The 13,134-nt window shown below is 40.1% G+C and overlaps 1 protein-coding gene across 1 annotated transcript in view; it reads right to left on the bottom strand.

The window, feature by feature from the left end:
• Positions 1-12,518, bottom strand: part of crybg1a (crystallin beta-gamma domain containing 1a) — a 49,956-nt gene extending 37,438 nt beyond the window's left edge. The window contains exon 1 of the mRNA XM_089005259.1: positions 12,113-12,518. Within this exon, the coding sequence (XP_088861385.1) occupies positions 12,113-12,444 (332 nt within the window). The 5' untranslated portion in view covers positions 12,445-12,518. The remainder of the gene's footprint in view (positions 1-12,112) is intronic.
• Between the last annotated feature and the right edge of the window lie 616 nt (positions 12,519-13,134).

The raw sequence follows: 13,134 nt of genomic DNA, 5'->3' as shown, positions 1-13,134 counted from the left end.
CTCCGGTTTCCTCCCACACTCCAAAAACATGCATGGCAGGCAGATTGACCACTCCAAATTGTCCCTAGGTGTGAGTGTGAGAGTGACTGTTGTACGTCTTTGTGTGCCCTGCGATTGGCTGGCAACCAATTCAGGGTGTCCCCCGCCTCGTGCCCGAAGACAGCTGAGATAGGCTCCAGCAACCCCCGCGACCCTAATGAGGAATAAGCGGTACGGAAAATGGATGGATGGATGGATGGAGTATCATACACTTCTGGTTGAATGGACAAAAGGATTTGCCTTTGTGGAGAGAAAAAGTTCTGCCGTGATTCTAATTTGCAATGAAACAATAGCATGAATGAAACAGTTGAATATCACTGACACTTTGCCCCATGCTAATGGTAGCATCAATATACTTCTGTGAGAGACAGCAGAAAGCAAGCGTGCAAGCTAATCAGCAGTGTGCAGGCTGGCTAGCAGTGACTTTGCCTGTGGACCCGGCAAGTTGACTGTCATTCCGATCGTTTGGCTGGATTTTTTTACCACCTGTGTGTGTGTGTGTGTGTGTGTGTGTGTGTGTGTGTGTGTGTGTGTGTGTGTGTGTGTGTGTGTGTGTGTGTGTGTGTGTGTGTGTGTGTGTGTGTGTGTGTGGCTCTCACTGAAAAACATTTCTAAATATTTTACTTTTATGGCTCTCTTAAGCAAAAAGGTTCCCGACCCCCTGGACTGGCTGGTGATTGAATCCGCTGTTTCTTTTCTCACATGTTCTGATAATCGCACAAAAAAGACAAATAATAATCAAACTGCAAAGAAGTCAAACATCTAAACACTACCAAAATGTGAATAGAGAGCCACAGTCCAAATTAATGACAACCGAGGTTACAGCAATAGGGGAGTGCCAGCAAAGCAAATTGGAGCTATTCAAATAACAAACTAACAATCTGACCTGCATCCCGCTGACCAGGTGAATTCCTTCAGAAGGAGAAAAGATAGATCAAGCAGAGGATGACCTGTTTTTTGTTCCTGACTGAGAATTTGAAAACACACAGAGCTATTTATCACAAATTGCCCAGTTCTTGCTGGAGGTGGGGTAAAAATAATGATTCATAAAACCATTGAAAAACCTTGCATTTCAATATCGATTCAGCAAATCCTCTGAATGACAAAAGCAACTCAAACAAATGGCCGTGTTCATATGCAAGGACCTTTGGCCATACAGTGTTGTAAAACATACTTGAAGACTGCGGTTTTGGACTTGTTGAAGTCAGCAGAGTGTACTGCTTAAATGGAACACGTGCCTGACCTCTACGCAACTACAGTATTAAATTTTATTTCGTTGAGACTAAAAAAAGTTTAAGTTTCGCACTTTTTGTGTCAAAACAGAGCCATTATATTTTTTTACTTTTGTCCTCCATAAACACAAATAACATATGCATACTCTACCAACATTGATGACCCAAATCCGAACAAGGTAACTCTTCACACAATATCACTAAAAATAAATAATTTCACCAAGATTTAATATAAAATCATAACCATGTTGGTTTATTTGCAAATAAATGTACAAAAAAGGATGAAAATCTCTGTTGTCATCGCACCCAATTTAAGGAAATACCGGTACCATCACGTTATCATGTGTATTGACTGTCATGTAATCCCACTTGAAACAAAGTATCGCATCCTCCTGGAGCGTCAACTGGGAAGAGGGATTCCCCACCCACATACTATGCAGCCAATTGTAAGTAAGCTCAGCAGATCGGGACCTGAACTCGTTGGCAACACTTCAGCATAGCCGGGCGCTGATTGATCAGCCTTGGTGCCCGTCACGTCAACATCCAGCCCTTGAAACCTCCAATGTGTCTTTGTGCGGTTGCATGAAGCACAGTACGCAGCCAATCGCAAGCGAGCTCGGCCGGAAAAAGGAATGCAATACAAAATTGAACTTATAGTATCTCTGTCCGAAGATTTTTCGACATACTATACCAGCAAAAATGTCCGTCTGTACCGTTATTCGTAACTCGAATGCTCATAAATTGGGGAGCGTCAGTACACCCACAGATGTGATTTTGGGTATACATTCCATTTATCTTCTTTTATCATATACTGTATGTGGATTAATTGTCCCTATCTTGTCATATTGTCTTGAGCCACAAAAAAAGCATATACAAATCGCTCCGATTTTATAAGTTATAATTCTGACATGCAGATAATGCATTTGTGATGTGTCACATTAAGCAGATGTCTCCAACAAACGACAATATTGAGAAGACGATTAAGAATTGTTTGGCCGAATAGATTCATCCAGTGAATAAAAAGTTGAAAACAGGGAATTGGAAAGCTCTCGACTTCATGTCAGGGGACATATTGTGGTGTTGGTGTTTTGGGCACAGAGTTCTGCATACAGCTGCAACCAACCACCCGCGCCTATGTGACTCTTGTCATCGACTCATCAGCTAAATTAGCCCCCAAAACATTTCTAGCTCTTCTCACTTTGCTGCTTTGTCACCTCCTCTGTCCTTGATGGAATTTCTGTTGAGAGATGTTGTCGCATGTAAAACAGAGGAGAGAGGATTGAGGAGGGTGTAATAGAGGATTTACATGAGCAGATACTCAATGCCATCTGCTCAAAGCAACCCCGGTATATTCACCCCACAAACAAACACAAGACATGCAGCATGTGTGCCCTTCAGTGGGCAGCGAGAAGGAAGTCTGTCGTGGACTGACCCAGAAAATCTGTTGGTCCTGATTCCAGAGATGGACAAAAACTCCTTCCTTCTTCTTTTCTTTCGGCTTTTCCCTTCAGGGGTCGCCACAGCGAATCAGTGTCCTCCATCTAATCTGGTTTTGTGCATCCTCTTCTTTCACACCAGCTACCTTCATGTCCTCTTTGACAACATCCATAAACCTCTTCTTTGGTCTTCCTCTCGGTCTCCTGCCTGCCAGTTCAAGGCTTAGCATCCTTCTCCCGATATAGTCACTCTGGACATGTCCAACCGATGTCAGTCTAGCCCAGACATGGGCAAACTATGGCCCGCGGGCCACATACGGCTTTTTAATCCGGCTCACCGAACTTGTCCAAATTATAGTAAAAACAGTGTCCGATAGTCTGAAAATGTTAGCGGACAAGTCAGACAACTCTGAAAAGTTGCCTACCCGGCCATAAAGAAAGACGAGAAATCGCTAAAAAAAAACATTGTCGCAAAGTATATAGGTTTTTCTTAAATTAAGGCTTTACCTACCACAAACGCTACGTTGCTTAATTTACGGAAAATATCCGCGGCCGAAGGTTTAATTGCAGTTGTCTTTTGCCGTCTTTGTGCACAATGCGTTGTTTGCGTTGCGTTGTCTCCTACGGGCCACTGAGCGCCTTTCATAACTCTCAAGTACACTTTACAGTCACGGTTTAATGTAAATTTACCTTTTATAGCGACACAAATTTTGTTAGCTTCTTTTGAATCTTTCTTCTGGGGCTAAGGTTCTGTGCATCTACTTTGGAAAATGATATGCAAACGCACGACTTTGCTTCGGACATTCCCAAGCGTTTTTGGGAAAGTCCGAAGCAGGAAGCAAGCTTCTGATCGGCTGCTGTGCCAAGTATGCAAATTTCAACTGTAAGTAGCCTATGTTTGTGTGCTTGACAACTGTGTACTGTTTGCGCATGCAGGCGAGCGAGGGCATCCGTGGCGAGTTAGTCGACTGCACGGTCAGGACAATCCATCCATGATTTTGCAGAGTTTAACACAAGTAGATATTATTGAGCTTGAGTATTTCGTTGTGTAACAATACGTATTGAATGTTGAATGTGATTCCTTTTTTTCAATAAATGTTGATTTCGTTAACTTTCCACTTTCGATTGAAACTTATTAAAAACAGACACAATCTTGATAAATCACAGTGCGTATGTTATTTTAATCTATTTACATTTCCTCCTCCCAGTATCTGCAAAATAGTATGTAAATGCCATATCTTGCATATTCCTTGAGACAAATTTATGAACTGATAAGGGTTTTTTTCACATTTGAAAGACTGTTAATAAATCAATCAAAAACATCACTTTCATCCCTTTGCTGATGTGAAATGTAAATTTCTCCACTGCGAGACTAATAAAGGCAAATCCAATCCAAATTGGGTTGTAGTGTTCTTACTGTGTGAGGTTTGCACACACTAGATTTAAAGGACAACCGACATCAGTTTTTTGCTTCCTAACTGACATCAGAAAAATGTTTTATAGCATCTAAAATACCCAAAACATGCAGTATGATATTTTTAGTCAAATGAAAAACACCAATAAAAAAAATCGAAACCAGAAGTGGCCAGTTTCAGAAGGTCCCGCCCCCTTGTTCGTGGTGCCAAGACGTCTTGCCTTGCTCGAGAATCAAAACAATGGCTTCAGATTCAGAGAAGATGCTTTCTTGTTACTCATCCAGTTATGAATATGATTGAAATAGTTCTGAAGAGGAAAGCATACATGTTTGCAATCGATTAAAGAATTTATTCCGTGTCATTTTGAGGCATCGGGGGGGGGGGGTCGCACCCAAAAAAGGCAGAAGATGGCGACAATCTTCCGTGTGTAAATGGCTCAACATTTTTGTCACAACACGCAAGGATTCACCATCACGTTATTTATGTGTTTTCCTTCTAATTTCGCCATCAACACGGATCAACACGAAGTTTTCAGACCAAATAAAGTACCGCAAAATACATTGGGTGATCAAAGGACTGCTACAGTGTGTCCTTCCTCGGTCAGGAGCGTTCCTTCAGTGACGTGACGTGAGGACTCGTCACCAACTCAAAAACAAGTCTTCCGGAATATTCAGCGCGAGTCTTAAAACGTAAAATATAGCTATATGCGGTGGAATCTTTGTGAAATACACTCAATAGAAGTCATTTGAAGCGATTTGACAAATTATGGACACAACTTGTCTGGAGACGTCGGTTGTCCTTTAATGCTTTAGTACATCCGGCCTAAACATTCCCTCCAAATGCTCCTGGCCCGGCCCCTAGCCTCCGTCAAATTTTAGAACCCATTGTGGCCCGCAAGTCAAAAAGTTTGCCCACCCCTGGCCTAGCCTCTCTGACTTTGTCTCCAAAGACAAAAAAATACTTCCCCTGGGTGCATAATCCTGCTGTTTTTTATTTTTCTCACCCGTGCTATCTAAACACAACACAACATGTCACTATGGCTTTCTTTTTCCCTGATTTTGTTTTATTATTTTTTTACATTGATCACTGAAGCTGCAAAACATAAAGCTCTAACTCGTGAGGGACTACTATATATAACAAACTACACAAAGAGAGATAGAGAGGGAGTTCAATATCAGTTGATATGAAATACAGTCTGTCATGTTCGTTGGAGTTGAAACTGTTATTTTTACACTTGAATTTATTTTGAACAAAGTCTAAAATTCCAGGAACTGGCAGTTTGTCAGTTATATTTTTGTTAATTTGTTACAAATGAATACACAAAGTACCTGTGTCATCGGTTACATGAGCTTAGTATCTTTTGGCACACGTTGAATTCTCTCACTGGCATCGGTCTATAAGCTCTACTGAACTTACTTAGCTGAAATAATACACGACAAATTGTGCCGTTAGTTTGATTGCAAAGGGGGACAATTACATCAGGATAGTTAATGACATAATTACATATCCATTATTTCTCATGAGGGTCATTGGGGGTGCGGGAGCCTATGCCACTAGGCGGGTGACACCCTGAATAGGTTGGCAGCCAATCGCAGGGCACACAAAGACAATCAACCATCCGCTCTCACACCTAGGGACAATTTGAGGGTTCAATCAGCCTGCCCTGCATGTTTTTGGAATGTGGGAGGAAACCGGAGAACCCAGAGAAAACCCACGTGGGCCTGGCAAGAACATGCAAACTCCACACAGGGAGGCCAGACCCGGTCTTGAACTCACAACCTCTCCACTGGGGTGCCGGCATGCCAGACCGGCCATGACATGGGCAAGCAAGGGCTGAAGAATGAATGCCTCTCTGTGTCTTTGTGTTGTCATATTTATTTATTTTTGTTCTTTTTACTTCAAGATGGTGCCCCAAGAGTGGTCGCCTTTCCAGCAGCTCCTGTATTTTGTTTTTCTACTTCTTTCCTGTCCTTCGTTTCATAAATTTGCTGTTCGGAAATGTAAATATCTCCACTGCGGGACGAATAAAGGTACATTTAATCCAATCCAAATGCTTTACACAAACAATAGCAAACAAGGAATTTCACCTGCACTGCCGAGTATCCTGAAATCAGTCGCACTGCTAAACTTTGGACAAAAAATAATATTGGTTTTAAGCCACTCAAGCGTTTATAAACAAACCAAAAACGTCCTTGAATCTAATCAGATGCAATGAACCGTTGATTAAAGTAATCATGACACACTCAGTATTAGGATTGCACAGTGACCCTCTGACATCTGACTTCTGTACTGTATTGAAATGTGTGGAGTAAAGTTAAAATTGCATCATTAATCGAGTGAGTGGACTCTGTACTGAACATCAGTTTCAAAACATACATTCTGTAAACAATAGTGACAACCAGTTGATGCACTTTAATGTTCTTTCAAAATAAATGCACAAAAATAAGGAGCACTTATCAGGCTTTGTAACAAAGGTTTAAAATGATCTACTTATCTAATTAAATTGTTTTCGATGTGATAACTTTCTTTTTAATTTGATTTTAAAAGGGGTAGAGTTAGTTATTGAATTGTTTGCACAGCACAAGTCACAGCTGTGTGTTGACCACCTGGTCTCCAGCCACCCAAAACTGTGCTTCACAAGTGGATACGGGAGCTATTTTGCCCAAGCTTGCAGGGAATACCTGATAGCTGGGATGAATATAGGTCAGGGGTGCGGGGGGTGGGCATATACACTACATATTACAATCAACTTTGTGAGAGCTTGGGAGTTTTGGTTTGCGACTATGCCCAGCCTTGTGTTCACGCCTGCTTGAGCAAACTGTTCCAGGTTGGTAAATAAACGACAGCTCAACTGAACAGAGCCAAACAAGGTGGTTTTAAAAGCTGACATGACATTATTTGCTGAGCACAATTATAATGAGAACATGAGCATATCCATAACTGCTCTTTTCTTATTGAAAGGCTAAAGGGTGATAACACAAATTTTGGGTTTAAAAAGCAATACAGCGTAAGCTAACTTTAACCACACAAAGGCTTGTCCAATGCGCAGGTGTGGAAAGACGTGTGCATGTAACAATGGGTTGCAGGTCGGGTCACTCAGCACCGTCAATCATGCACAACCCCATTTTATCCTGCAAGCACACAAAATGTCACTTTCGATGTTTTGATGCTTCTCCCAAATGGCTGCCTTACTTGGGTCATAAAATGTACCGTTGCTCAAAAAAATCCTCCAGAACATGAATATAGTATGTTGATTCCAGTATTGTCTTTTTTTACCCTTCTGACTTTTTTAAGTTTCATTTTTCATCATATTGAAAGTTCTCAGCAGTTTTGGTGAAGATGTGTTTTACTTTATTTTATGCCAATGTAATACCCAGGTTTCTCCTATTTGCAGATTGGTTCAGTCCCGCTGCCCTGGCAATAACAGCAAGGCTCCACTGTATCAGGTGAAGAAAATGCTTTTAACTTTGGGTAAATCACTTTTTTTGTTCAGTATGACTGCGCCCTAGTGCACAAAGCGGGTGTGGAATTATAATAGCTAGGTCGCTAGCTAAAGAATATTTCAGCTGCATTATGGCATCAAACTATAACATTATTTATCAGTGAGCTTGAACCCCACAGATCTTTATTAAAGAGGGAAAGAAATCCGATGAAACCACCCAAATAATGCAAAAACCCTAACAACTGAAATATAGTGTTAGTCTCATGAATCAGACCACTTGTATCTCAAAGTAAAACACACAAAGTAATGAGATTGCACATCATTGGAATTAAGACTATATAAATACTATAATTAATGTTAATAAAACTATCGTGGGAGTGGCTCTCCCTAATAAATTGTTTTTCTTTTTGAATGAGCAACTAATATTCAACACCTTTTTAGTTAAAGTCCTGGCCTGTCACTAAATATATTTATTGGGCTCCACACTATATATATATATATAATATATATATATATATATATATATATATATATATACAGTAAAGTCTCGTTATATCGATATTCAAGGGAGTCCGAAAAAATATCGATATATCCGACCCTGTTTGCATGTAATTTTCTCCGTGCGTGCATAGAAATAGTATCGATATAACCGGGACTATCGATATATCCGATATCGATATAACGAGACATTACTGTGTGTATATATATATATATATATATATATATATATATATATATATATATATATATATATATATATATGGCCTGAAACATACCGTATTTTTTGGATTATACGTCCCTCCGGATTATAGGTCTCACCAGCCAAAAAAAGCATAATTAAGAAGAAAAAAAACATATGGGTCGCACTGGAGGATAAGTCGCATTTTTGGGGAACATTTATTTGATAAAATCCAACACCAAACAACATACATGTCATCTTGAAAAGCAATTTAAAATAAATTAATTAAAATAAAATAGAGAACATCAGGCTCCGTTTCACTTCTTTTTTTTCCAACATAACACCGCAGCTCTCGCTCTACGCAACTCCGATGGACACACCTCCTTTTTGGTAACCCAGACCTGTCTTTTACAAGAGTTATTCAGATAACTCTAGCACAAAGAACATGCTAACAAGTTTACCAAAATATCAGGTTTTACTCCAAATCACCAAATCTTCATCCTCAGTGTCACTTTTAAATAACTCCCCCAACTCGGCAGGTAGACAAGGCGCCACTTCCTCTTCTCTGCGTTCTTGCGGTTTAATTTGAAAATAACATGTGAAATGATATACAGTAATAAAAAAAGCATATATAAGTCGCTCCGATTTATAAGTCGCACCCCCGACCAAACTATGAAAAAAACTGCGATTTATAATCCGAAAAATACGGTACATGGAATGACGAGAATGGGGAATATGATAAAACACAAAGAATGATTCTGCTTGCAGACATAGGTGTATTGTACAGGGTGGTATTCCTGAAATTCAGCTATGAGTGAAGCTGTTTGTAAGCAGGTTCAGAGAAAAATGTTTTTCCAAACTGTGAGGAAATGTAAGACAAAGCAATAGGAAATAAAGAAATAATTGTGGCACAATTAAAACCCCATTTTATTGTCAGGTATGGGATGGGATGACTTATGTCAGTAAATAAATGGCAGTGCTGATGATCTCCACCACGTGCGTTTATGAGTCAGCAGTCTTCCATTTCCGTCTTCTCTGTGTGACATTTAGCTAACGTGCCGAATAAGTTGCCCCGAGTTAATTACCAATGCGTCATACCTGCATTACAGGTTCCTTAAAAAAATCAAACTAACCGTTGTTATTGCAGGTTAATTGAGTGACAACCGAAGTAGAGTTAAAGCTACGCCATCCACTATCCAATTGGTTTAGGTGACAGATGAGCATTCTTTCAACCATTTTAGTTAAATACTGTAATGCTTGTCCTCATAGGGGTCACACTGAGTGAGCTGGAGCCAAGCCATGGTTGCCGATTCATTGCATGGTACAAATATTATTATTATTAAATAAATAATAATAATAATAATAATAATAATAATAATAATAATAATACATTTCATTTATAAGCGCCTTTCAAAACTGTCAAGGACACTTTACAGTCACAGGATATTTATTCTGTGGGTGAGCAGCGGGAGCCACTCACTCAACCAGACCAGTCATTCACCCATACAGTCTTCAAATTAACTTGACATGCAAGAAAGTCACAAAATTCTCATGGGGAAAACACCCCAGAAGGAGGGCAAAGCTGTGAGGCGGCTATACTAATTAATTTCCCAACCAGCATGTTTAGCAATCAGTATTGCAATATTTGTCATTGTAAAGAAAATTGGGAATAATATCAGAATGTAACTAAATTATGGCTTTTATCAACAGATTGTGCAGTTGCTAAAATATGTTGCAATGGCATCTAAAAAGATTTGCCCTACGGTAGTTGCCAACACTTTTTTTGCTGCCTATTATTGCTTCTTTGAAATGGAAATGGCACAAGACAAATACTGTGTAGTGCAAAGCTAGGAATGCAAAAAGTCGGAAATAAAAGTTGTCAGGAATCCATGTTTGCATGACAATTTGTCACAAAACTACTTTCACATGTTGACGGGCTCTTTGCTGGACAACAACCAGTGGGCTGGGTTTATGTTAATCTAGATATATTTGAACAATGTAAATTAAATGGATACAAATGATCTAAGACTCTGTGGCACATCTCAATATTTTCCCCTTTTTTCCCGTAATGAATGTAGACTAGTTTTTCCATTTCTTCTTTGATCTTTGAACAGGGAAGTTCCGGTATAATTATGACGAGGACGGCTGGTATAAAGTAGTATACTGCTGGGTAGTGCTACTAATTCAGTGTGCTGGCTAAATCTAAGATGCATGCAGCTGTACGTTCACGTTTGTCTACAAACATTGTCTTTCCAGATTTTCAAAACCAAACTATTAATTATAATTTAGTCCAGGGTGTCCAAATGTCAGGACACAGCTCAGTGATGACACACAATCCTAAATGGTAATTTACTTAATAGAGGTGCAACCATTGAACAACGACTAATTTGATGCTCCTTGAATAAAAGACAATACTGGATTAATTACCAGTTACAGTTTGTACCGGTTTTTACCAGTACAGATTGTTCAAGTTACAGTTTCAAGTTTGTTCAAGTTACTGAGAATCTGTGGCGTCCAAACACAAGGTGCCAAATTTTGAGTGGATGTCATTGAAGGGCTAGCGCAGGGGTGTCAAAGTCATTTTTTGCCGCGGGCCACATTGTCGTTATGGTTTCCTCTCGAGGGCCGTTATGACTTTGGGGAACCCATTAGAATGTTTAAATCCCTTCAAATATTACATATAGAGCACACAGCAAATTAATGAATAACTCGTTTTCAAATCTGAAGTCAAGAATAATGACTTTTATTGTGGTTGACATCCAAAAAAATGAAATTTTGGCTCAGATTTTAGCAATCATCATGGAATTTAACAAGTTTGATTTGCTTTCGCGGGCCGAAAAAAATGATGTGGCGGGCCGGATTTGGCCCGCGGGCCTTGACTTTGACACCAGTGGGCTAGCGGGCTGCCACAGAGAGGAAAAAAACAGGACCCACAATTTGCGTTTCAGCTATTGATTAATATCATTGTTTGCGAGTTTTAGGAGGAGCCTTGATTGATGTTAGGTGTTCATGTGTCAACTATTTGATATTCTCTGCAGTGAGGGCCATTTCAGTTCCCATTAAGGTCCCACTCACCATGAAAGGAAAACTAATGTGAATCACATTTTTTTCTAAGATCTGCAGGGATGACCAATTTTGCAACAATTGACAGCCTTTTCTAATGAGAGGATTTAAAACGGTTCTATATCATTCAAGCTAACTGCCTAAATGAAATGCCCCTTTGCTTTGGGCATTCACAATTTGAGCATGATTACCAACGTCATTGTGACTTCATAGTGACTTGGGCTGTGTTTAAGAGCCATGCTTAGCCGAGATGTTTGATTTGCTTTCGTCAGCCACATAATATCGTGTGGCAGGTGAGATCTGGCCCCCGGGGCCTTGACTTGGACACTTGTCCAATAGACTTTCATGAGTGGGTCTGGATCACATACCCCGCAGCCGCTATGCCGGTGGGGCGAAACTATTCATATTTTTATGTGGGTTTGCTCGCCAAAGACAAATTAGGGAAATTAAATGAAATTATATTTCAGCAAGAAAAAAAAGGTTGAGTTAAATGCATGTCTTGGAACCAAAAACATTGAGAAGGGCGTTCTCTCAGCATTCACGCGTGGTTCTGAATGCGAGTATAAAGAATCTGCTGTCATCCAGTGAGAGAACACCAATGGAGCTAATTGCCTTAGTGTTGTTGAGCATTCGTGTCATTTCTACAGCAAACATCTCCACAATATGGCCAATAACGCACTACTATACTGTTTTTTCAGCTGCTGTAACTGAATAAGGGGAAAACACAAACCAATTTCTTCACGACAATTCATTCTTCAGCATTCACAAGATTCAAGATGTAAAATTAAATTGGTTTTCACTCTTACGTGTGGCTGCTGAAGCTTTCCAGTTCATTGGGGAACAACTCATCATCGCCTCCACCTCTGTCGTCTTTCTGCTTGGATTTCTTTCGTTTCCACCGCAATGACAGCGTCCGCCTTGCCTTCTTTTCCTTGAGCAAGCCATCACCGGGTAGTGCGGCGGCGTCTCCGAGGCTCCCAGGAGCGGGGCTCACTGCCGTAGTCCGCGACTTGTCGCTGCTGGAAACGGTAGCTGTTCCCTCTTTGACTGGGCTCGACAGTTTGGCTCCCTTGCCCTCTTTGTCCGGTGACTTAACTTTGAACAAATTCTTCACTTTTAAAGTGCTGGACTTACTCATCGTTGGTGGGAAACGACGTCAGACAGAAGAGAGGCTTTAAAACCTAAGAGGCGAGGCGACTGATTTGCGTTATCAGCCGGGGGCGTGATCGACCAGTCGAACCTGCGGGGCGAGTTACCTGCCAGGTGACCGCTCTGAGTTTAGTTTTGGGATCTTTTCCGGTTGTAATCTTCAAAATAATAAAATTGCTTACCCGTTGGGTGAATGCACCCAACTCAGTGAATACGACAAGAATGTGAATTTTATGATAAATGGTTTAGAAAAAGATTAGATGATAAATTATGGACAGATACGTTACCTTAAACTTCATACATCTATCGTTACTTTTATTCTGAAGCTTCATGATTGTTACCGCGCCCAGGTTCATCAATCGCTCAACAATTCAACATAAGCGAAGCTCCAGTTATTTAATATTCATAACCACTGTTATTTGTATACGTTTTTGGCGAGGCTTTAATTTTAACTTCCGCATCGCTTTCATTTAAATTTTGACTCTGTAATCCCGGATCTGGATTTGTAGGCCACAATGAAGTAAATAAATAAAACGAATTAAAATCCATAATCAATAAATAAATAAAACTAGACTATTTCCATGTGATAAAATCGAGGTCATGCTGCACAAGACATGTACAGTATGACATGTACTCAAAATAAAAAGTAATGTCAATAACGAGAGCCTTGTGCCACAAA

The sequence above is a fragment of the Hippocampus bargibanti genome, linkage group LG09 (assembly GCF_051943395.1).
Source record: "Hippocampus bargibanti isolate YZ-2025 linkage group LG09, ASM5194339v1, whole genome shotgun sequence".
In the NCBI taxonomy this organism is placed as follows: Eukaryota; Metazoa; Chordata; class Actinopteri; order Syngnathiformes; family Syngnathidae; genus Hippocampus; species Hippocampus bargibanti.
This window is presented reverse-complemented; position numbering and strand designations above follow the sequence as displayed.